General features: G+C 42.1%; 1 protein-coding gene across 3 annotated transcripts in view; it reads right to left on the minus strand.

Moving 5' to 3' along the window:
* LOC121540498 (CMP-N-acetylneuraminate-beta-1,4-galactoside alpha-2,3-sialyltransferase) overlaps nucleotides 1–23,703 on the minus strand; it is a 108,169-nt gene extending 84,466 nt beyond the window's left edge. The window contains exons 1-4 of one of the 3 annotated variants that reach the window (XM_041849412.2): nucleotides 23,514–23,703; nucleotides 18,528–18,651; nucleotides 12,548–12,595; nucleotides 4,481–4,523 (exon numbers count right to left, since the gene is read on the minus strand). In XM_041849412.2, the coding sequence (XP_041705346.1) occupies nucleotides 4,481–4,523; nucleotides 12,548–12,595; nucleotides 18,528–18,651; nucleotides 23,514–23,558 (260 nt within the window). In that variant the 5' untranslated portion in view covers nucleotides 23,559–23,703. Of the gene's footprint in view, nucleotides 1–4,480; nucleotides 4,524–12,547; nucleotides 12,596–18,527; nucleotides 18,655–23,513 lie in introns of all 3 variants that reach the window. The other 2 variants (XM_041849414.2, XM_041849413.2) reach the window with 2 other exon arrangements.
* Nucleotides 23,704–24,256: the final 553 nt, after the last annotated feature.

The following is a 24,256-nucleotide window of genomic DNA, read 5'->3' on the forward strand; positions in this document are numbered from 1 at the left end:
TTTAAAGGAAGTGAGTTCGGGAAAATCTGAAAGTACGCATCTTAGAAATAGTTTTCACATATAAACTTTAATTCCCAGACTCAATTGGGATTCCCCAAAATATGGCTAATGTGATAGAACATCTCAGTTTCCACTAGCTTCCATAGCCACAAACTAAAAATGTTCTACAAAAATGTGCTTTGGTCATAATTTAAGGTTAGGGTTAGGCATAAGGTTAGCAGTGTGGTTAGGGTTAGCTTTAAAATCAAATTTTAAGATAAATTGTAGAAATAGGCAGGGTTTATGACTTTGTGGCTGTGTTAATTAGTGACAACCCTCTCCCGCCTCGATTTAGAGCCGTGCCTCTAAACAGAATTTGAATTGATTAGCATGTCACTCAGTAAATCCACAACCCCTAAATTCCAAACAGTCCCACACTGTTACCAGGCTCTATGCGCCAGCAATTCAAGCCTTGGGACGAGGTTATCCAAAGTCAAACCAACTTTGCCACGGTTGCACACCAGCCGGCTAAAGCTAATTGGCTAAATAGTTTGTCTAACTCTTACCGCCTGTGAACACACACAAGAGACACCCACATCAAACCACATCCCGAAACCAACTCACGTTGGAATTCAGTCATGGCCACTAGCATTTCTTAATGAACCAAATTGAAAATGAGGCCAAATTAGGACGTGCCCCAGAATTACAGTATCCCTCCATTTCCAGCAAGCTAAAGATATCCCCAAGAGGCCCCTAAAATGATTAGGGATTAGGTGACTTGGCTTGAAGACGTAAAATGGTTTCTAGTCTAGGTGGGGCTGGTCATTGGTGAGAGCACCAGTTGTCAAGAGATAATTTGTTAAGTAAACAGAAAACGGTTGACCTCACAGAGAGAGTCTGCGTCCCAAATGGCACCCTATTCCAGAGCCCTATAGGTCCTTGTCAAAAGTAGACATTATAAAGGGCATAGGGTGCCATTTGGGATGCAGACAGGCTCATTGTCACGCCCTGACTCAGGGGACTCGTATATGTTGAGTCAGGGTGTGTATATTCTTTGTTGTATCTATGTGATATTCTAGTATGTGTATTTCTATGTTGGCCGGTGTGGTTCCCAATCAGAGGCAGCTGTCGCTCGTTGTCTCTGATTGGGGATCATACTTAGGCAGCCTATTGGCACTGTCTAGTTGTGGGATCTTGTTCCTTGTAAGGTATGTTGTGTGTTCTACCTTGGACTTCACGTTTCGTTTCGGTTGTTGTTTTGTCGTTGTGTTTATAAGTTCATAAACATGTACGTATATCACGCTGCGCCTTGGTCTGACCCGTCATTCAACGAACGTGACACTCATATTCTGAAAACCACACACATTGATATTAATCACTGCTAGTCTAATAAACAGACAAGCCAGAGGAACTACATCAGTTGGGGAAAAGTAGGGCACAACACCATAGTATTGTAATACTGTATAATACTTATCTATTCTACTTAGCAGAGACGTTTGAGAGCATACATTTTATGAATGTGATCCCTGGGTCGTTCCACCATCTCAGATTGTTCTGAAATCGTATTCTGTTGTTAGAAACATATAAGATTAGCATTTCTGCAACATTGTTTGTTGAAATATAAATTTTATCTCTGAGAAATTAACCTAATTGATTGCACCCAAATTGGCCATTTTAATTTATAAGATCCATATAATATTAAATAAATATAGTCCATAACTAAACCAACAATGAGTACATAGTATCAGTTTTCTATATTTAATAAGTAGTATGGAGCGGCGGCTCTGAGTATTGTTTCTTCATCCTATGTAATGTACAGTGAATTGGTGATGTTTTTTTCCCCCCTGTTCAGAGAAATGTGTCGTTGTAGTTGTTGGCTTTATGTCCCATCCTACACCCCCCCCCCCCATTGTTAAAGGGAAAGTTCACTCAAATTACATATTGGTTTTCTTAAGCAGAACAACTGTAAGCAGTCTATGGACCAGAGGGGTATCCTATGAAGCATGTTTGAGGAGTTAGCGAGGTAACTTTGGTCAACTCTGAGCTCAACTTGCGATAACCGGTCATCAGCAGATTTTTCTTGTGATGTCAGTCACTGAAAGTCACTCAATAAGCCGTCAGCTAAAATATGTTCAATTTTAAGTTAGTGTTGCAGTCAGCAATCTAAACTTGCAGTAATCATGGTCGAATTTCCCACCGGGGGGCCCCCATTGATTTTGTTAGTCACTCTCAGTCAGATATCATATAAAAAACTGCAAACATATCTCTCCACCATATGGCAAAATGTGTAGTATTGCAGGAAATTTGCTGTAAAACTGCACATCTCTCTAAGCCCCATGGTAAACTCTGTAAAATTGCAGGAAATTAACTATAAAATGCAGAAATTTCGCTTACATGCCCGCTAGTGTTAGCGGCAGGCGGACGAGCAATATCCACCGCCGTAGTACGGATGAAGACTGAGCTGGAATATCAAGCTAACTGAAACTGGTTAGCTTTAGAAAACCCTGAGCAGATCTAGCTTGCTTCGTAGGCAACGTTCCCTCTAATTATTTTCGGCACTGAGCAAATTTCACATCTGCTGAGCGCAAGCTTGAACATTGTGAAAATTCTGTGCAACTTGCGGCACGCGTTTACTGTGAACACTGAGGCTGTCCCCACTTTAAGTTACAGTTTTAAACAGTGGCCAAGTAGGCTACTGTGGCTATTTGATCATAATGTAGGCCTACCACAGTGGCCTACCATAAAAAACAATGGAGAAGAATTCATCCCATAACATTAACATGGAAATAGCTGTTCTATCATCAGCCCAAACTAGCAGCAAATGTGTGGTGTTTTTTTCAACAGTATGAAAAATGTATGCACTCACTAACTGTAAGTCGCTCTGGATAAGAGCGTCTGCTAAATGACTCAACATTTTAAAATGTGTTCAATGTAGGTCTACATTCCATGAGGCTTTTGAAAAAAACATTAAACTGTTTATCCACTTGTCCTTCAGACAAGGAGGTGACTGAAAATGTTGTGTTGTTTGATGCAAGAAACCACTTTACAAAATAAAATGCATTATTATTCCCATACCATTATTACAGAGAATCAGACAAAATATGCTACCCTCTGCCTATTGGCTACTTAGCTTATTCAAGCCTGTCTCAAAATACAACACTGCCCCTTTAAGACAAAAAAAAGCTCTTTACCTGACTCGCTTTTCAAAGATGGCTAGTAATGCACACATTTTGTGCTCTTGTAGGACGCAACCACTCCCCCATTCTTGACTATAAATTAGCTATAACAAGGCTAATAACTCAATAACTAGCAAAGAATATTGAACAAATGTGCACAGGTGGCTACATGCAGCTCTCGCTTTAATCTCAAAACAAGCCCACCTACTTGTGACCGCTCATGTTGTAAACACAGTCCAGTTCAAAGTGAATGGCACAGATCCCATATATGGCAATGGCTATTTGCATATAGGCCTACTGCAGCTCTGATTGGTTATGGCGCACCAGTCTGTGTAGAGTGCGGGCTGAGTCGTGCCTGTCAATGCAATTGAATCCTACTCCAATGCACTCTGCCTACAAGAAAATCTCTTGCAGTTAGTTTTGCATACTAAGTCTTGCATAGTTTGTTTTGTTTCGGTGTGTTACATTGAAAGTGGCTAATATTGCATTGATTCGAGCACAATTCCCACAGTAAAAAAATAAGTTGATAGTGTTAACTAAACGAGAAAACTCTAGATAGTTGAGTTCTATCTCGTGCTTCTCTGTGCGGGCTGATATTTATTCTGTGCGGCAGTCCAGTGGTACCCCTCTGGTATGACAGCAACCCATGCTTTACTTTTGTTTACCTGGCAACTGTTTCAAATGCTAACTTTTTTTGCATTTGTGTCACAAATTCAATGCAAGTCCCTGGATGGCTTTTGACCACTTCTTTGGATCCTTCATGTCTAACTCATTGTTAGAAAAAAGTTTGGTTCAAATCGGATGCTAGGTACTATAATTATTGAATATTATATGAATCCTATAAATGTCTAAAAAATAAATAAATTAATATGGCTAATTTGGGTGAAATCAATTAACTTAACTTCTCAGAGATCAAATTATATTTCAACAAAAGAATGATTCTGGAATGCTTATTTGTTTCTAACTACAGAAACAATTTCAGAACAATCTGAGATGTTGGGTGTCATGGCTTGCTGAAATGACATGGAACGACCCCCCTGTGAGAAGGGAAACCACAACCTTGACGTTGCTAGTGCCATGCTCGTATGTATAACTAATCAATTTAATCACGAACAAACACACACTAACACACAAAAATAAGTATCTTGTGAAATGACTGAATACCTGCGATAAGGATCCGAAGCAGTAACACAGTCTTAAGAGTTTGACGACTGTTGAGGCTACCGAAATCATACATGAAAGTCATGTAGCCAAAACACACAAAGCAAGGTGAAGGGGTAAAGCACAACACACTGGATAAAATAATCTATTAAGGGAATACTTACAGATTACCATCCAACTTCAGCAAGAATCCCTGTTTGTCATACACTAGAGCGAGAAAGAAAGAAAGAGAGCGACAGAGTGAGATTAAGTATAATGTTGATGGCTAGAGAACAAGGAACAAAACATTACAAAACGGATGAATACAAACTAAAACAAAAATGTTTACTTTCTTTCATATTAATTTAGCTGTGGATCATCTACAGTGAGGGAAAAAAGTATTTGATCCCCTGCTGATTTTGTACATTTGCCCACTGACAAAGAAATGATCAGTCTATACTTTTAATGGTAGGTTTATTTGAACAGTGAGAGACAGAATAACAACAAAGAAATCCAGAAAAACGCATTTCAAAAATGTTATAAATTGATTTGCATTTAAATGAGGGAAATAAGTATTTGACCCCCTCTCAATCAGAAAGATTTCTGGCTCCCAGGTGTCTTTTATACAGGTAACGAGCTGAGATTAGGAGCACACTCTTAAAGGGAGTGTTCCTAATCTCAGCTTGTTACCTGTATAAAAGACACCTGTCCACAGAAGCAATCAATCAATCAGATTCCAAACTCTCCACCATGGCCAAGACCAAAGAGCTCTCCAAGGACGTCAGGGACAAGATTGTAGACCTACACAAGGCTGGGATGGGCTACAAGACCATCGCCAAGCAGCTTGGTGAGAAGGTGACAACAGTTGGTGCGATTATTCACAAATGGAAGAAACACAAAATAACTGTCAATCTCCCTCGGCCTGGGGCTCCATGCAAGATCTCACCTCGTGGAGTTGCAATGATCATGAGAACAGTGAGGAATCAGCCCAGAATTACACGGGAGGATCTTGTCAATGATCTCAAAGGCAGCTGGGACCATCGTCACCAAGAAAACAATTGGTAACACACTACGTCGTGAAGGACTGAAATCCTGCAGCACCCGCAAGGTCCCCCTGCTCAAGAAAGCACATATACAGGGCCGTCTGAAGTTTGCCAATGAACATCTGAATGATTCAGAGGAGAACTGGGTGAAAGTGTTGTGGTCACATGAGACCAAAATCGAGCTCTTTGGCATCAACTCAAGTCGCCGTGTTTGGAGGAGGAGGAATGCTGCCTATGACCCCAAGAACACCATCCCCACCATCAAACATGGAGGTGGAAACATTATGCTTTGGGAGTGTTTTTCTGCTAAGGGGACAGGACAACTTCACCGCATCAAAGGGACGATGGACGGGGCCATGTACCGTCAAATCTTGGGTGAGAACCTCCTTCCCTCAGCCAGGGCATTGAAAATGGGTCGTGTATGGGTATTCCAGCATGACAATGTCCCAAAACACACGGCCAAGGCAACAAAGGAGTGGCTCAAGATGAAGCACATTAAGGTCCTGGAGTGGCCTAGCCAGTCTCCAGACCTTAATCCCATTGAAAATCTGTGGAGGGAGCTGAAGGTTTGAGTTGCCAAACGACAGCCTCGAAACCTTATTGACTTGGAGAAGATCTGCAAAGAGGAGTGCAACAAAATCCCTTCTGAGATGTGTGCAAACCTGGTGGCCAACTACAAGAAACGTCTGACCTCTGTGATTGCCAACAAGGGTTTTGCCACCAAGTACTAAATCATGTTTTGCAGAGGGGTCAAATACTTATTTCCCCTCATTAAAAGGCAAATCAATTTATAACATTTTTGACATGCGTTTTTCTGGATTTTTTTGTTGTTATTCTGTCTCTCACTGTTCAATTAAACCTACCATTAAAATTATAGACTGATCATGTCTTTGTCAGTGGGCAAACGTACAAAATCAGCAGGGGATCAAATACTTTTTTTCCTTCAGTCAAGGTCTAAGATCCATAGGTACCATGAAGCTTAAAAGAAAAACGACAATCTTTGAAGTGGAAGGCAATGAGAGAAAATTAAATTTTTGGGGAACTTTTTGTTGGAGCCTGGGTCATCGATCATGAGGCAGTAGTTATTCGTACTTACGACATGGACACATTTTAATCTTCATAAAAACATGTCTGTCTGCAATCATTATATTATGTTCATCATATCAGCGGTCACTGGAGCTGTCCTTTAAACTGGTAATGACTGTGTCCTCTCTGCCCTTTATATGCAGGCCTGGTACATGTCTTTATGAGAGTGAAACAGTAACGCAAATGGTTGGATGGAACAGGACAGGACCCAGAACATCATATTTGCTCTTCTCAAATGGTCAGGCTGGCAGCAGTAGCAGGGCTAGCTAAAATGTCTACATAAATTGTGGTTTAGTTTAACTGATTTACTGAGGTCAGGACAACATAATCTCAAACACAGCTTTCTTCATTCACAATACCAGGTTTAAAACAAGAAAACAAATTAGTTTTGAATCCAACATTTCCTGTTAAAACAAAGGTAAACAGAGGTCACACTTTTATTTGAAAAGCAGCAGAGCACTGTTCACACACTTTCAAAACAGTACATTCAGTTAAAGAAACAAGCAGAGGGACAGATCTTTAACATTTGCCGGGCAGTTAAATTAAACTGACACTGAAGTAGCCAGATCTTTTTATTTTATTTCACCTTTATTTAACCAGGTAAGCCAGTTGAGAACAAGTTCTCATTTACAACTGCGAACTGGCCAAGATAAAGCAGAGCAGTGCGATAAAAACAACAACAACACAGAGTTACATATGGAATAAACAAAACGTACAGTCAATAACACAATAGAAAATCTATATACAGTGTGTGCAAATGTAGTAAGTTATGGAGGTAAGGCAATAAACAGGCCATAGTGCAAAATAATTACAATTTACTATTAACACTGGAGTGATAGATGTGCAGAAGATGATGTGCAAATAGAGATACTGCAAATGAGCAAAATAAATAACAATATGGGGTAGTTGGGTGGGCTAATTACAGATGGGCTGTGTACAGGTGCAGTGATCGTTAAGCTGCTCTGACAACTGATGCTTAAAAATAATGAGGGAGATAAGTGTCTCCAGCTTCAGAGATTTTAGCAGCTCGTTCCAATCATTGGCAGCAGAAAACTGGAAGGAATGGCGGCCAAAGGAGGTGTTGGCTTTGGGGATGACCAGTGAGATATACCTGCTGGAGCGCATACTACGGGTGGGTGTTGCTATGGTGACCAATGAGCTACGATAAGACTGGGATTTGCCTAGCAGTGCTTTATAGATGACCTGGAGCCAGTGGGTTTGGCGACAAATATGTAGTGAAGGCCAGCCAACGACAGTGTACAGGTCACAATGGTGGGTAGTATATGGGGCTTTGGTGACAAAACGGATGGCACTGTGATAGACTACATCCAGTTTGCTGAGTAGAATGTTGGAGGCTATTTTGTAAATGACATCGCCAAAGTCAAGGATCGGTAGGAAAGTCAGTTTTACGAGGGCATGTTTGGCAGCATAAGTGAAGGAGGCTTTGTTGCGAAATAGGAAGCTGATTCTAGATTTAACTTTGGATTGGAGATGCTTAATGTGAGTCTGGAAGGAGAGTTTACGGTCTAACCAGACACCTAGGTATTTGTAGTTGTCCACATATTCTAAGTCAGACCCGCCGAGAGTAGTGATTCTAGTCAGGTGGGCGGGTGCAAGCAGCGTTCGATTGAAGAGCATGCATTTAGTTTTAATAGCGTTTAAGAGCAGTTGGAGGCTACGGAAGGAGTGCTGTATGACATTGAAGCTCGTTTGGAGGTTTGTTAACACAGTGTCCAATGAAGGGCCAGATGTATACAAAATGGTGTCGTCGGCGTAGAGGTGGATCTGAGAGTCACCAGCAGCAAGAGCGACATCATTGATATACACAGAGAATATAGTCTGCCCGAGAATTGAACCCTGCGGCACCCCCATAGAGACTGCCAGAGGACCAGACAACAGGCCCTCCGATTTGACACATTGAACTCTATCTGAGAAGTAGTTGGTGAACCAGGCGAGGCAGTCATTTGAGAAACCAAGGCTATTTAGTCTGCCAAGAAAAATGAGTTGAAAGCCTTGGCCAGGTCGATGAAGACGGCTGCACAGTACTGTCTTTTATCGATCACGGTTATAATATCGTTTAGGAGCGTGGCTGAGGTGCACCCATGAACCAGCTCGGAAACCAGATTGCATAGCGGAGAAGGTACGGTGGCATTCGAAATGGTCGGTGATAGGTTTGTTAACTTGGCTTTCAAATACTTTCGAAAGGCAGGGCAGGATGGATATGGGTCTGTAACAGTTTTGATCCCTTTGAAGAGGGGGATGACCGCGGCAGCTTTCCAATCTCTGGGGATCTCAGACAATACGAAAGAGAGGTTGAACAGGCTGGTAATAGGGGTTGCGACAATTTTAGAAAGAAAATTCAGATTGTCTAGCACAGCTGATTTGTAGGGGTCCAGATTTTGCAGCTCTTTCAGAACATCAGCTATTTGAATTTGGGTGAAGGAGAAGCGGGGGGGGGGCATGGGCAAGTTGCAGCGGAAGGTGCAGAGCTGGTGGCCGGGGTAGGGGTAGCCAGGTAGATTTATCGGTAGTGACAGTGTTTCCTAGCCTCAGTGCAGTGGGCAGCTGGGAGGAGGTGCTCCCCAAAACTTTTTGGAGTTAGTGCTACAGGATGCAAATGTATGTTTGAAAAGCTAGCCTTTGCATTCCTAACTGATTGTGTATATTGGTTCCTGACTTCCCTGAAAAGTTGCATATCGCGGGGGCTGTTCGATGCTAATGCAGTACGCCACAGGATGTTTTTGTGCTGGTCAAGGGCAGTCAAGTCTGGGGTGAACCAGGGGCTATATCTGTTCTTTGTTCTGAAGTTTTTGAATGGGGCATGCTTATTTAAGATGGAGAGGAAAGCACTTTTAAAGAACAACCAGGCATCCTCTACTGACGGAATGAGGTCAATATCCATCCAGGATACCCGGGCCAGGCCTATTAGAAAGGCCTGCTCATTGAAATGTTTTAGGGAGCGTTTGACAGTGATGAGGAGTGGTCTTTTGACCGCAGACCCATTACGGACGCAGGCAATGAGGCAGTGATCGCTGAGATCCTGGTTGAAGACAGTAGAGGTGTATTTAGAGGGTAAATTAGTCAGGATGATATCTATGAGGGTGCCCATGTTAACGGATTTAGGGTTGTACCTGGTAGGTTCCTTGATAATTTGTGTGAGATTGAGGACATCTAGTTTAGATTGTAGGACGGCAGGGGTGTTAAGCATATCCCAGTTTAGGTCACCAAGCAATACGAACTCTGACGATAGATGGGGGGGCAATCAATTCACATATGGTGTCCAGGGCACAGCTGGGGCCTGAGGGGGTCTGTAGCAAGCGGCAACAGTGAGAGACTTATTTCTGGAAAGGTGGATTTTTAGAAGTAGAAGCTCAAACTGTTTGGGCACAGACCTGGAAAGTATGATAGAGCTCTACAGTAGATTGCAACTCCACCCCCTTTGACAGTTCTATCTAGATGGAAAATGTTGTAGTTGGGAATGGACATTTCAGAATCTTTGGTGGCCTTCCTAAGCCAGAATTCAGACACTGCTAGAACATCAGGGTTGGCGGAGTGTGCTAACGCAGTGAATAACTCAAACTTAGGGAGGAGGCTTCTGATGTTAACATGCAAGAAACCAAGGCTTTTGCAGTTACAGAAGTCAACAAATGATAGCGCCTGAGGAGTAGGAGTGATACTGGGGGCTACAGGGCCTGGGTTAACCTCTACATCACCAGAGGAACAGAGGATTAGAATAAGGATACGGCTAAAGGCTTTAAGAACTGGTCTTCTAGTGCGTTGGGTACAGAGAATAAAAGGGGCAGATTTCCGGGCGTTGTAGAATAGATTCAGGGCATTATGTACAGACAAGGATATGGAAGGATATGAGTACAGTGGAGGTAAACCTAAGCGTTGGGTAACAATGAAAGAGATAGCATCACTGAGGCACCGATTGAGCCGGTCTCTGTGTGTGTGGGGGGTGGGACAAATGAGCTATCTGAGGCAGGTTGAGCAGGACTGGGGGCTCTACAGTGAAAAAGTATAGTAAGAACCGAAACAGCAATAGACAGGGCATATTGACATGGGAGAGAGGCATAGAGCAATCACAGGTGTTATTCGAGAGAGCTAAGACAACAACTCGTAATGGCGATGAAAGTTTGAGCTGAGGCTAAAAAGATAAACAGGATGGGGTACTGTATAAAGGAACAGTCCAGCAGGCATCAGCTGTGTATCTGAGTGATCATAAGGTCCAGTGAACAGCAAAAGGTAAGTCCACGAGCAGTTCAGTGGCTGCTACAGCACAGGCGAGCAGGAGGCACGGCTGTTGATTGCGTTAACTAGCGTTCCGGGGTTAGCAGATGGATCTTCGTGGTCGTCGCGACGGGAAGCCTGTTGAAACCACATCAGATGATTACGTCGGCAGACCAGTCGTGATGGATCGGCGGGGCTCCGTGTCAACACTAGGAGGTCCCGTCCGGTTGACAGTGAGGTAGATAGCCGGGAGATGGGCCTGGCTCGAGGCTAGCTCAAGGCTAACTGGGGCTTGCTTCTGGACAGCGGTGATTAGCCAACAACAACAGCCATTCGGTTGCAGCTAGCTAGTTGCGATGATCTGGTGTTAAGGTCCAGTGATTCAGTGATTCCGGCAGAAAATCCGATATGCTATGGCCCGATAGCGCGATGTGCAGACTGGCCGATAATTGTCCAGTCTATAGCTGGCTGGTAGGTAGTGCAGGCCACGGACAATGGTGAAGACAGCTAAAGGTGGCTAATAGCAAGTAGCTAGTTAGCTGGCTAGTTTCAGCCGGATGTTCTAGATAAGAAGGTATAAAGAAATAATAGAATCCGTTCCACATTGGGTGAGGCGGGTTACAGGAAAGTATATTTAGTTAAAGGATGGAAAGTGAGATTGAGAAATATATACAAAACCAAAAAAACTGGCTATTTGAGGACACTACAGAAAACACGACCGCACTGCTACGCCATTTTGGATCTTATAAGTGATCCATCTTATCTATGGCCTCTCATTAGTTACTCAAGTTATCCAGCTCTTTCATGGTGTGTGCTGCTATCTGCCTGCTAAAGCAAATAACTCAGTGCACCCTGCTGCTTAAAAGCACATTAAAAAAAAGAGAAGACAGCCAGTCGGAGGTCTTCAAGAACACTGAAGATAAAGCCGTAAATTGATCTAATGCCATCTGGCTGTGGGAGACTAGACCACAGCGTGTGGTGGAGTGTGTATGTGAATGTGTTGTGTGTCGGTGTGTGTGGGACGAGTGCTGTGGTGACAGGTTCATGGAGGGCTGATGGGATTGAGAGGTTTATTGTGAAGCATTGTGGGTTGGTTGGGGAGGAGATAAATAGGTGATTCTTATTATTGCTTGGCAGGGAGTGAGATTTGTTCTAGCAGCAGTTCCCTGATGGAAAGCAGCAAGCCTCTAGCCAGCTACCTCTGGGCTCTAGATTCCAGGGTCTGGAAGTCAGGGGAGCCCATAGGTCCTGCTCTTACAAAGACATATCTCTTCACTGCAGGGTGGATTTTGGTCGACTACGGGGGTTTCTATGTCACATTTTAGGTCATTAATGAGGTTGAATGATCCACATTCTCACTTTTGGTTATGAAATTCAAAAGAAGGCTGGTTCTCAATGTACAGTGGTGAATCATTCAAAGATTAAAGGTGGTTTTACACACACATCCAAAAGAGAAACACTGAATGACATTGTACATTTCCAGCCATTCTTTTCCTATAAAACTAACACATGTAGATAGAAGATAATTGTCTTTGTAAGATATACTGTATTTCAGTAGGTGGACATACCATAGAAGATTGAACTGGTGGTAGTTTGGAAATGTTTTACAATGTTGGGAGGTGATGGATTTCAATAAATTAAATACATAGTTTCAATAATACAGTGAATGACCACTATTATCATCTGATATGACAGATACACTATTTACAGTAGTTGCACTCAATTCTAGATGGTGTTTGTTCATCAAATGTAAGAACACCTAAGTGACTACTATGAGAAAGCCAGGCTTTTTAAAATGCAGATGAGTTCCTATGATCTACAAAACCTCCCAACATTGATGCCTGGTTTATATGTGGCAGGGTTAGCTTAACTCTAAACCTTAATCTATACTACCTGAGTGAAATAATCGTCCCACGGAGAAAAAACTATCCAGGTCTGTCTCTGAAACACAAGAGTTAAGTGACGAGTTAAGCCCCAAGGTAGTAATTGTTCAGTTAGATATCGCTGGACAAGCCCACCTATCCAAGGGAAAACCATAGATATATAATAACTTGCCACGGGTGGTTGATTGAGTATTGTTAGTCATAGGGTTTGACATAAACAAGAAGCCACATTAACCACTACCCTTGTAATTTCCACTAACTCTACCTTCACCCTCGCTCAGAAGACCACATCCATCTCCTGTTCTGTTGCTACTAGGCAGCTCTACCACCAACATCATCATTCACTGTCGGCAAAACTGGGTCAAAACTCAAAACGTCTCAACCTGCCATTTTATAAAGTGTTGGACCACATTGCAAATCACGAGATTAAGGAACAACCCTAATGGAAATAAACGAATTAAAGCTGTGAAAGGGCTTAGATCAACACTACACTGAGTGTTTGTTGTTCAGAGTAGGAGAAACTGATGACAGGATGATTAAAAGGAGAAGTATTTCAATCAAGTTTACACAGTTGAAGGGATTGGTTTGAGGGTTTGGTTTGCACATCATTGGACATTCAGGAGTCCAAACAAGTGAATAATACACATTCGGCCTAGTCCAAACAATTTTCTGAGAGGTACATTGCTTAGTAGTGGGTCCATAGGAGAGTGTCTGCTAAATGGCGTAAATGTAAATGTAAACAATCTGTTGTTGTAGAACAAGCTGTAAGATGGGGGTGTGTCCCAAATGGCACCCTATTCCCTATGTAGTGTACTACGTTTGACCAGGGCCCATAGCGCTCTGGTCAAAAGTAGTGCATTATGTAGGGTATAGGGATGCAGCCTCAAATCACATCAAATAAAGTTCAACCTACCCCACAGTGACACTGCAGTGGCGTAAATGTACCGTAAAATCAGGACAGGGAGTGTGAGGTGGTTGAGTTGAGTTGCTCTCACACTGTTGTTTGAGGACACCTATTAGCCTGCTCAACTTTCTTTCTTTGGCTCGTCTGCCAAAAAGCTTAAAGACTCAAAGAAAAGTTAAATGCACTAACCTCCAAACGTTTACTTGGATTTTACATAATGGGCTATTTTCAAATCAAGCCTGGACTCAGGTTGGCAGAGAACAAGAAGCCCTCCAGCATCATGCTCGGCTCGCTCCTCCATCCCTTTTATGAACTTGGAAACTCAACCTACATCTGTGGAGAGCGGTGAACAAACAACATCTCTCCCAAATTGCTAGCAAATGCTGATATGCCTGAGGTACAGGAATACTTTTCTGCTTTGAAAGATGTGTATTTTCAAAGACCTTCTGTGCTAGTTGACAGAGTGAAAGGAAGGACATAAGAGAATGAAAGAGAAGAGTAGTGTTGTTCTTGTTTCTCCTGAGTTAGACATTTAACCTAAACATGTAACTTTAAAAATGATCATGTATGTATAACTGTAAAAAATAAACATTAACACTTTAATGCTCTATACCTGTGTAGTTACGCTGTAGGCCTACTGTACGTTACATATAACTTTAGTTAGCTTATTCCGGTAATTGCATAGGAATAAAGTTAAACCATTTTGTTGTTACACAGAGAAAAGCTCAGGTTGGAATAACATTATTTAACAGTATAATAATTATTTGAAAGTGAGCCTTGCCAAGGAGAAGATTTCTAAACAAAAGTCTCCTCGGTTGAGGCAAAGACATGATTCTAATAAATCCCAGACACCTTGGTGTTATTCAACACAATTACCTAGTCCATTACAACAAGCTGTTGTCAGTTAAAAGCCCAAGTGCCTCTGCTGTCTGTCAGTTAGCCCTAACATCTCATAACACCTTGTTCATGTCCCAAATGGTACCTTATTCCCTACATAGTGCACTACTTTTGACCAGGGCCCTGGGCAAAAGTAGTGCACTATATAGAATTACATAGGGAACAGGGTTCCATTTGGGATGCACTCACAGTCATTTGTGTGTTTACTGAGACAGGTGATGCATCAACAGGTTTGTGTACAGTAACCCCCAGAATGTTTTTACTGGAGAATGTGACAGTACAAATTAACGACAGGTGAACGACAGCAAAGAGGAAACATTGCCCTCTTCCACTAAAAGTACCAACAAGTTACTTTACAAGTAACCTCATCCCCAGGCTATTGTGCACAACACATATAGGCCTGGGAAATCAACGATTCAAAGTTGGCTATAAGCTGATTAAGCCAATGCCTATACGCCGGGAGTAACTCCTGGTCTTTCTGTATTGGCTAACGAAGGCCAAGTTTGACGCATTGGTCCACCAGACTCTTTGCACATTTGGGTGGAAGTGTCTGGGAACAAGATTACTATACAAGAAAGACACCCAAGTTGTGTTCAGTGGAGCACACCATAGAAAAATATTTTGCAACCGTTTTTAAATCCTGGCAACAAATGTAATTGAATGCTTTAGTGAATCAAGTTGAATCTGTGAGAAGCTAGATGGCTAATGCTTGTCTCCAAAAGTGCTTGTCTTTATGCTATGAAAGAGTAGGACGGACACAATATCACATGAAAAAGTTATTCAAGCTTTCCATCACAAATCAAATACACAAAATAATGGTTGTGCACATGATAGAGAAGGAGAGGCACCAGTTCTAGCTGGTTCCAGCATTACTACATTGTGTGATAAAACATGTATGTTTATTGCTAATGACAATAAACAAACATCCTTTGGAGATTCAAAATCATTCTGGGGATAACAAACACAACTGAAAAGGACAGTGTATAGAGTATAGTCACATCAAATAAATTATTGATTGATGATCCATTAGTATTATGTCACAGCATTTGTTAAAATACACTACAGTTTTGCAACTCCAACTTTTTTGGTTTTAAGGTGTTTCAGTCCAGATGAGCTCATCACTGCAATGTCAATCTGCGATGCAGCCTATTTACATATTCACATTCCTGATGTATTATTAGTATTTAGTATTTTATTAGCATCCTCAATTAACTACTCTTCCTGGGGATCAAACAGGAAAGAAAACACAACAAATAAAAGACATCATACACTGTGTACAAAACATTAGGAACACCTCTTTCCATGACAGACTGACCATGTGAATCAAGGTGAAAGCTATGATCCCTTATTGATGTCACTTGTTAAATCCACTTCAATCAGTGTAGATGAAGGGGAGGAGACAGGTTAAAGAAGGATTTTTTAAGCCTGGAGACAATTGAGACATGGATTGTGTATGTGTGCCATTCAGAGGGTGAATGGGCAAGGCAAAATATTTAAGTGCCTTTGAACGGGGTATGGTAGTAGGTGCCAGGCGCACCGGTTTGAGTGTGTCAAGAACTGCAACGCTGCTGGGTTTTTCATGCTCAACAGTTTCCCGTGTGTATCAAGAATGGTCCACCACCCAAAGGACATCCAGCCAACTTGACAACTTTGGGAAGCATTGTAGTCAACATGGGCCAGCATCCCTTTGGAACGCTTTCTAAAACGTGTAGATTCCATGCCCCGACACATTGAGGCTGTTCTGAGGGCAAATGGGGGTGCATCTCAATATTAGGAAGGTGTTCCTAATGTTTTGTACACTCAGTGTATATTATACAATACAATGGAAAATACAATCCAAAATATATAAAAATGTCTGTGTCTCTTCACAGTCCCCGTTGTGCCGTAAGGTGTTCTTTTATCTGTTTTTTTTTATTCTGATTTTATTGCTAGCTTGAGTTGCCTTGGGTGGTAGAGAGTTCCATGTAGTCATGGCTCTATTTAATACTGTGTATTTCCCAGCCTCTGTTCTGGACCTGGGGACTGTGAAGAGACCTCTGGCTGCATGTCTTGTGTGGTACTGATGAGTGTCCAAACTGTGTGCCAACTGCTTGAACAGACAGTTCGGTACCGTTAACCCATCAACACTTCGCACAAAAACCAATAGTGATGCAGTCAATCTCTCCTCAACTCTGAGATTGACATGCATACCACTGACATTCGCCAAGTGCAATATGTGCTGCTCTGTTCTGGACCAACTACAATTTTCCTATGTCCTTCTTTGCTGCACATAACCAGACAACTGGGCAGTGGTCCAGGTGCGACAAAATTTAGGCCTGTAGGACATGCCTGGTTGATTTAGATGCCAAGAAAGCAGAGCAATGCCTTATCTTGGACAGACCTCTTCCCATTTTAGCAACCATTGAGTCTATATGTTTTGTCCAAGATAGCTTGCTATCTAGGATTACACCCTGCAGTTTAGTCTCCTCAACTTGCTCAATCGCCACATTATTAAGTAATAGATTTAGATGAGGTTTAGGGTTGAGTGAGTGATTTGTCCCAAAAACAATGCTTTGAGATATTTAGCACCAGCCTATTGCTAGTTACCCATTCAAAAACTGACTGGAGCTCTATGTTAAGGGTGTCAGTTACTTATTTAACTGTCTTAGCTGACGTGTATACGGTTGAATCGTCAGCGTACATAGACACACAGGCTTTATTCAAGGTCAGTGGAAGGTCATTAGTAAAAACAGAAAACAATAATTACCCAAGCCAGCTGCTCTTGTGGTCCACCACACTCAACCGAATTAGCATTAGAGAGGCTTCCATTAAATAAAACCCTCTGTGTTTTATTAGACAGGTAACTGTCAATCCATGATAAGGCAGAGGATGTAAATTTTACATTTACATTATTTAGCAGACGCTCTTATCCAGAGCGACATACAAATTAAATCCATGATGCCTACGTTTTTTCACCCATTAAATAAAACCCTCTGTGTTTTATTAGACAGGTAACTGTCAATCCATGATAAGGCAGAGGATGTAAATTTTACATTTACATTATTTAGCAGACGCTCTTATCCAGAGCGACATACAAATTAAATCCATGATGCCTACGTTTTTTCACCAATAGGTTATGATCAATGATATCAAAAGATGCACTGAAATCTAACAAAACATCTCCCACAATCTTATTATCAATTTATTTCAGCCAATCATCAGTCATTTATGTCAGTGCCGGGCATGTTGAGTGACCTTCCCTATAAGCATGCTGAAAGTCTGTTTTTAATTTGTTTTCTGTACAATATCATTGTATTTGGTCAAAAACGATTTTTTCCAAAAGTTTGCTAAGCACTAGTAACAGGCTGATTGGTCAGCTGTTTGAACCATTAACGGGTGCTTTGGGTATTCTTGGATAGCAGAATGACCTTTGCCTCCCTCCATGTCTGAGGGCACACACTGTCTTCTAGGCTTAAATTGAAGATGTGGCAAACAGGAGTCACAATGTATTCTGCTACCAACTTCAGCAATGTACCATCCAGGTTGTCGGTACCAGGTGGTGTGTCCTTATTTATAGATAACAACCATTTTTTCACGTCTTCCACACCAACTTTGCCGAAATCAGAACTACAGTGTGTGTCTTTCATTATTCTGTCCGTTATGCATGAATATGAAGGCTCAGCATTTGTTGTTTGCATGTCATTCCTACGTTTGCAAAATATTGTCAACAAAAAAGTTATTAAAGTGGTTGGCAATATCAAAGGGGTTTGTTATGAATGAGCCAACTACCTCAATGAAAAATGGAGCACAGTTTGCTTTCTTACCTAGAATTTCATTTAAGGTACTCCAGAGCTCTATACTATCATGCTTTATATCATTTATCTTTGGTCCATAGTAAAGTTAATTTTTCTTTTTGTTTAGTTACGTGATTTCTCAATTTACTGTATGTACAGTACATCTTTCAGAGTTCCATGTTTCCTTAGTTGCCTTAGTCTTTTAGCTCCCCCTTCTGGTAAGAAGTAGTATACACAAAACATGCTGCTACAATGACAGGAAACATTATGCTGGGTGGGGGGTGGGGGCAAAGCTTGGTGCATCATACTCATTATAAACATGTTTGGCATGACAATGAGTAACAATGATTTGGCATGATAGCACAAACAGATTGGCACTCAGTCTAGGACATGGGTAGTTGCTATACTGTACTTACGTGATTTACGTCCCCAGCCCCAGGGATGCAGTCTCCCAGAGGAGTAGTAGAGGAAGCCCAGGACCACCATGGGACAAAGCACCAGGAGCAGGTGACGGGTTGGCTTCATGATTCTCATCACCTCCTACTGTACATGGCACCATCCACATTGTAGGTGAAGGGGATTGATTGTTATCAGGATAAATTCAACTTCAAAATGCATGGATTTTTTATAGAAAAGGAAAGATTAGTATAGAATATAATAGCATAGAATAGGATACAATCTAATATATGGACCTCCAATGCACGTTTTATAGAAGAGATTCAAAATAATACATTAGAATAGAACAGGATAGAATAGCAGCAGGTTTAGTTCCTTGATTGCGTAAAACTTCCACTCCACTCAACTCTGTTATCTAATATCGAGGTAGAGTTGAGTTTTGATAACTGGTTGCACGATATGCTAGCAACAACCATCAGTTGATACTTGTAAAAATGTCAATTCTGAAAACTCTTACCTGTACCTATGTTTATCCTTTACAACCGCAGTCCTTCCACATGGTGTTCAAATTCATACTTTTAATAAAAACTTTTTCCAATACAACCACCGACTTTTTCATAATTTGTGTTTTCAACTCAGCGTAATTGCGTACAGAACGTCAAGGCCGCTACCTCTCCAGTTGAGCAACACAAATTAGGAAAAAGTCAGTAGTTGTATTCGATAAAATATTTTATTAAAAGTATGAAGGGCAAGCATTTTCTGAATTTAAATTTTTTTAAGTATCGTCTGATGTTGACTCAATGTTGTTGCTAGCAAATCGCGCGACCATTTATCAAAACTCAACTCGGCCTTGATTTAAGAGAACGGAGTTGAGCATTCCTCTGCTACCGCACCCCCTGCCTTGGCACCACTTGGCATGTTTTAGAACAGTAATCTCAGTACGAAATATGCTAACTGATTACCATTGCTAGCTAGCTAAATTGGGTGCCTATCGACAATCATTTTAAGAAGATATTTGAGAAGTTTGTACGAAAATCATGAAATCTTAAGATATTGTTGAGGAATGTTCTTGGGTTTCAAATAATTAATACTGAAACTTTCATATGAATTTTGTGAGTGAATTAAACATGTTCAATTGCTTTCATTAGCTTATTTTCTCACCTCCCTGAGTTTAAGACAAGGCTTTAGCTATCTTAGAATTAAGAACATTTCCAATAACTTTATTTTCAAGGCTCTAATTTCTTCTTAACTAAGTGCAATTCCTCAACAATATCTTAAGATTTCATGATTTTCTTACAAACTTCTCAAATATCTTCTTACAAACGTCTTATGAACTTATTTTCTTAAGAAGCTTCTTAAGTTTTTGCGTAAGAAGTGTTTTGTGAATCTGGGCCCAGAGCTGAGAGGTTTGTGGGTCTGACAAAAAAAAGTACCTTTCAATTGCTAGACTAATGATCATCAGCACTCACCTCCACTTAGCTAACATTTCCCAGCCTAATTGTAACCAAATATCCAAACAGAGATTCAGTGAAAACAAAAATCGGACATCGAATGATTTATCAACATGAGTTCCCATGCTTGTCTCAAAGCAGTGCAATGACGCTGTCCCAATCAAAACGGTGCTGGAATTATCAGTTGACCATTACATTTATTATAACTATTTTTAGATAGCCTACCATTAACAAATATATATTATTAGCCATAATTTCTGAATGAAAGTTGGTACCGACATGAAGCCTATTGAATAGAATCATTTTAGAATATACATGCAATGCATCAGCCTAAGCAAAAACGAAAGCAGGAAGCACCAGTGACTCGGTTAATAAAAAAGTGGTCAGATGACGCAGATGCTAAGCTACAGGACTGTTTTGCTAGCACAGACTGGAACATGTTCTGGGATTCTTCAGATAGCATTGAGGAGTACACCACATCAGTCACTGGCTTCATCAATAAGTGCATCGATGACGTCGTCCCCACAGTGACCGTACGTACATACCCCAACCAGAAGCCATGGATTACAGGCAACATCCGCACTGAGCTAAAAAGTGGAGCTGCCGCTTTCAAGGAGCGGGACTCTAACCCAGACGCTTATAAGAAATCCCGCTATGCCCTCCAACGAACCATCAAACAAGCAAAGAGTCAATACAGGACTAAGATTGAATTGTACTACACTGGCTCTGACGCTCGTCGGATGTGGCAGGGCTTGAAAACTATTACAGACTACAAAGGGATGCACAGCCGCGAGCTGCCAAGTGACAAAAGCCTACCAGACAAGCTAAACCACTTCTATGCTCGCATCGAGGCAAGCAACACTGAAGCATGCATGAGAGCACCAGCTGTTCTGGATGACTATGTGATCACGCTCTCCGTAGCCGATGTGAGTAAGACTTTTAAGCAGGTCAACATTCACAAGGCCGCAGGGCCAGACGGATTACCAGGACGTGTACTCCGAGCATGTGCTGACCAACTGGCAAGTGTCTTCACTGACATTTTCAACATGTCCCTGACTGAGTCTGTAATACCAACATGTTTCAAGCAGACCACCATAGTCCCCGTGCCCAAGGACACTAAGATAACCTGCCTAAATGACTACCGACCCATAGCACTGACGTCTGTAGCCATGAAGTGCTTTGAAAGGCTGGTCATGGCTCACATCAACACCATTATCCCAGAAACCCTAGACCCACTCCAATTTGCATACCACCCCAACAGATCCACAGATGATGCAATCTCTATTGCACTCCACACTGCCCTTTCCCACCTGGACAAGAGGAACACCTACGTGAGAATGCTATTCATTGACTACAGCTCAGAGTTCAACACCATAGTGCCCTCAAAGCTCATCACTAAGCTAAGGATCCTAGTACTAAACACCTCCCTCTGCAACTGGATCCTGGACTTCCTGACGGGCCGCCCCCAGGTGGTAAGGGTAAGTAACAACACATCTGCCACGCAGTCCCCTCCTGTACTCCCTGTTCACCCATGACTGCATGGCCAGGCACGACTCCAACACCATCATTAAGTTTTCCGACGACACAACAGTGATAAGCCTGATCACCGACAACGATGAGACAGCCTATAGGGAGGAGGTCAGAGACCTGGCCGTGTGGTGCCAGGATAACAACCTATCCCTCAACGTGACCAAGACAAAGGAGATGATTGTGGACAACAGGAAAAAAAAAGGACTGAGCACACCCCCATTCTCATCGACGGGGCTGTAGTGGAACAGGTTGAGAGCTTCAAGTTCCTTGGTGTCCACATCACCAACAAACTATCATGGTCCAAACACACCAAGAGAGTTGTGAAGAGGGCACGACAAAGCCTATTCCCTCTCAGGAGACTGAAAAGATTTGGCATGGGTCCTCAGATCCTCAAAAAGTTATACAGCTGCACCATCGAGAGCATCCTGACTGGTTGCATCACCGCCTGGTATGGCAACTGCTCGGCTTCCAACCGCAAGGCATTACAGAGGGTAGTGCGTGCGGGCCAGTACATCACTGGGGCCAAGCTTCCTGCCATCCAGGACCTCAATACCAGGCGGTGTCAGAGGAAGGCCCTCAAAATTGTCAAAGACTCCAGCCACCCTAGTCATAGACTTCTCTCTGCTACCGCACGGAAAGTGGTACCGGAGTGCCAAGTCTAGGTCCAAAAGGCTTCTCAACAGCTTCTACCCCCAAGCCATAAGACTCCTGAACAGCTAGCACTGCCCCCCCACCCCCACCCCATCTTTTTACACTGCTGCTACTCTGTTAATTATTTATGCATAGTCACTTTAACTCTACCCACATGTACATATTACCTCAGCTACCTCAACTAGCCGGTGCCCCCGCACATTGACTCTGCACCCGTACCCCCCTGTATATAGCCTCCCTACTGTTATTTTATTTTACTACTGCTCTTTTTTTCTCAACACTTTTTTGTTGTTGTTGTTTTAATTTACTTGTTTTATAAAAAAATAAATGCATTGTTGGTTAAGGGCTGTAAGTAAGCGTTTCACGGTAATGTCTACACATGTTGTATTCGGCGCATGTGGCAAATACAATTTGATTTGATTTGATTTGACATACGGTAAGTAGCTAAGGGAAAATGTTCTATTTTTAAAATCCTAAAACACCAAATTAGGCCTACTTTATTATAAATTAGGCCATCATCACTGTCAATCGTGAATGATAGGTATTCACGTTTTACAGGGGAAACGTCCACGCTGCATGCATGCCAACCATTTGATACCAGTCAGTTTCATGGAAAATGCGTTTCGATCTTCTTGAATGATGTAAGTAAGGGTGGCTAACCTGCAGAAATAATCGAATTGAGAAAAACAATTCAACATTTCAGCACAATCATCCTAAATTATAAGAACTTACATGTTTTTGGTATAATAGTAGCCTGATATTATCATGCTATTATATTCGGTTTGTTATGTTGAATACTAATTAAGAATTAAGTGATCTTGCGAGACATAGCACCATTCTGAAAAGTGGCGGAGCGTTGCTCTGCTGCGCACCAGCAGCAGTACACCCCTGATTATACCGGTTGGATGACTTCGGGAGTGTCACCTAACCACAGCTCTATGAACTACGTGGCGCATTCAGTTGACTATATCTTTTTTTACACCATTGAAGCAGCGCAAAAGATTCGGGGCTGACCCAAAATCAGTCCCGAAAGCCAGGTCCTGGTGACGTCCATGCAGTGCACCACGATGGTCGCCAGCCCAGATAGGTCGTTGTTATTATAGCTCAGTGAGCTAGGTGGCTGTCAAGTAAGTTATCATATCTGGACATGGAGGGACAGCTAAGCCAGCTAGCTAGCTAAACTGACAGCATTGCATACAATGAACAGAAACACAGCGCAAGACCAGAAATGTATTGCACAGGCTTGTCGATATGTTAAATACCGGTAGCTACTTTACATTATATCACATTCTACTGCTTAAGCAATGAAGCATGGCTGGTTACAGTACAGAACCTAGCTAGCACTAGGCTAACTGACACCTTTTGTGTCCTTACCGTTTCTTTGATGTCGCCGAAGTGACTGCTAGCTAAAATAAACATTTCGCCTTTATATGCAAGCTAGCTATCCATCTCCAGTGTCAATTTCAAATTGATATCCAGCAGCGAGTGTATGTGGAACCCTCCTCAAAAAGTAAATAGATGTCACTGTACAGTTGCTATCAGCGCACACACACAACACAGTTGCCCAAACACTGACAGCTAGAAGTCGCTAAAGACGTCATCACCTAATTTGCACAGTTCACAATTTGAAATAGTTTACAATGTGCATGTAACTGTGATGGACGCTGTAGGAGAGACAAAAAGTGAGTAAAAAACACCCTAAATATGTTTAGAACTACAAATGAACTTTCTTCTGTCTATTCTTGTTTTTTTTTATGTTTTACATTTACATCCAGCCCTGAATGTAAGCCAGGGCGGGATCAGCCAACCGCGGCATCCCGCATGCGCGATTCATTTGCAGTCTGGACGCGTAGGGGTGAATATCTCCTGCTCTGACTGCAGCTGGGAGGGACTGCTGCAAGAATACTGTGCCGCCTGTGAGTGCTTTGGGACAGGGGTGGGGCCTGACGGCAGCACCCGCTGCTCGTTGAGAAGAGTAAGAACGATACGTGCTTTCACGTCAGTCTCCAAAAGTCTCCAATAACACCAGAAAAAGTCGCTAGTCGCTTTTTTTGAAAATGTGTCGCTAGAGGGGTCTGAATACTCGCCAAATATAGCGACAAAGTCGCTAAATTGGC

This window comes from Coregonus clupeaformis, chromosome 26 (assembly GCF_020615455.1).
Source record: "Coregonus clupeaformis isolate EN_2021a chromosome 26, ASM2061545v1, whole genome shotgun sequence".
Taxonomy (NCBI): domain Eukaryota; kingdom Metazoa; phylum Chordata; class Actinopteri; order Salmoniformes; family Salmonidae; genus Coregonus; species Coregonus clupeaformis.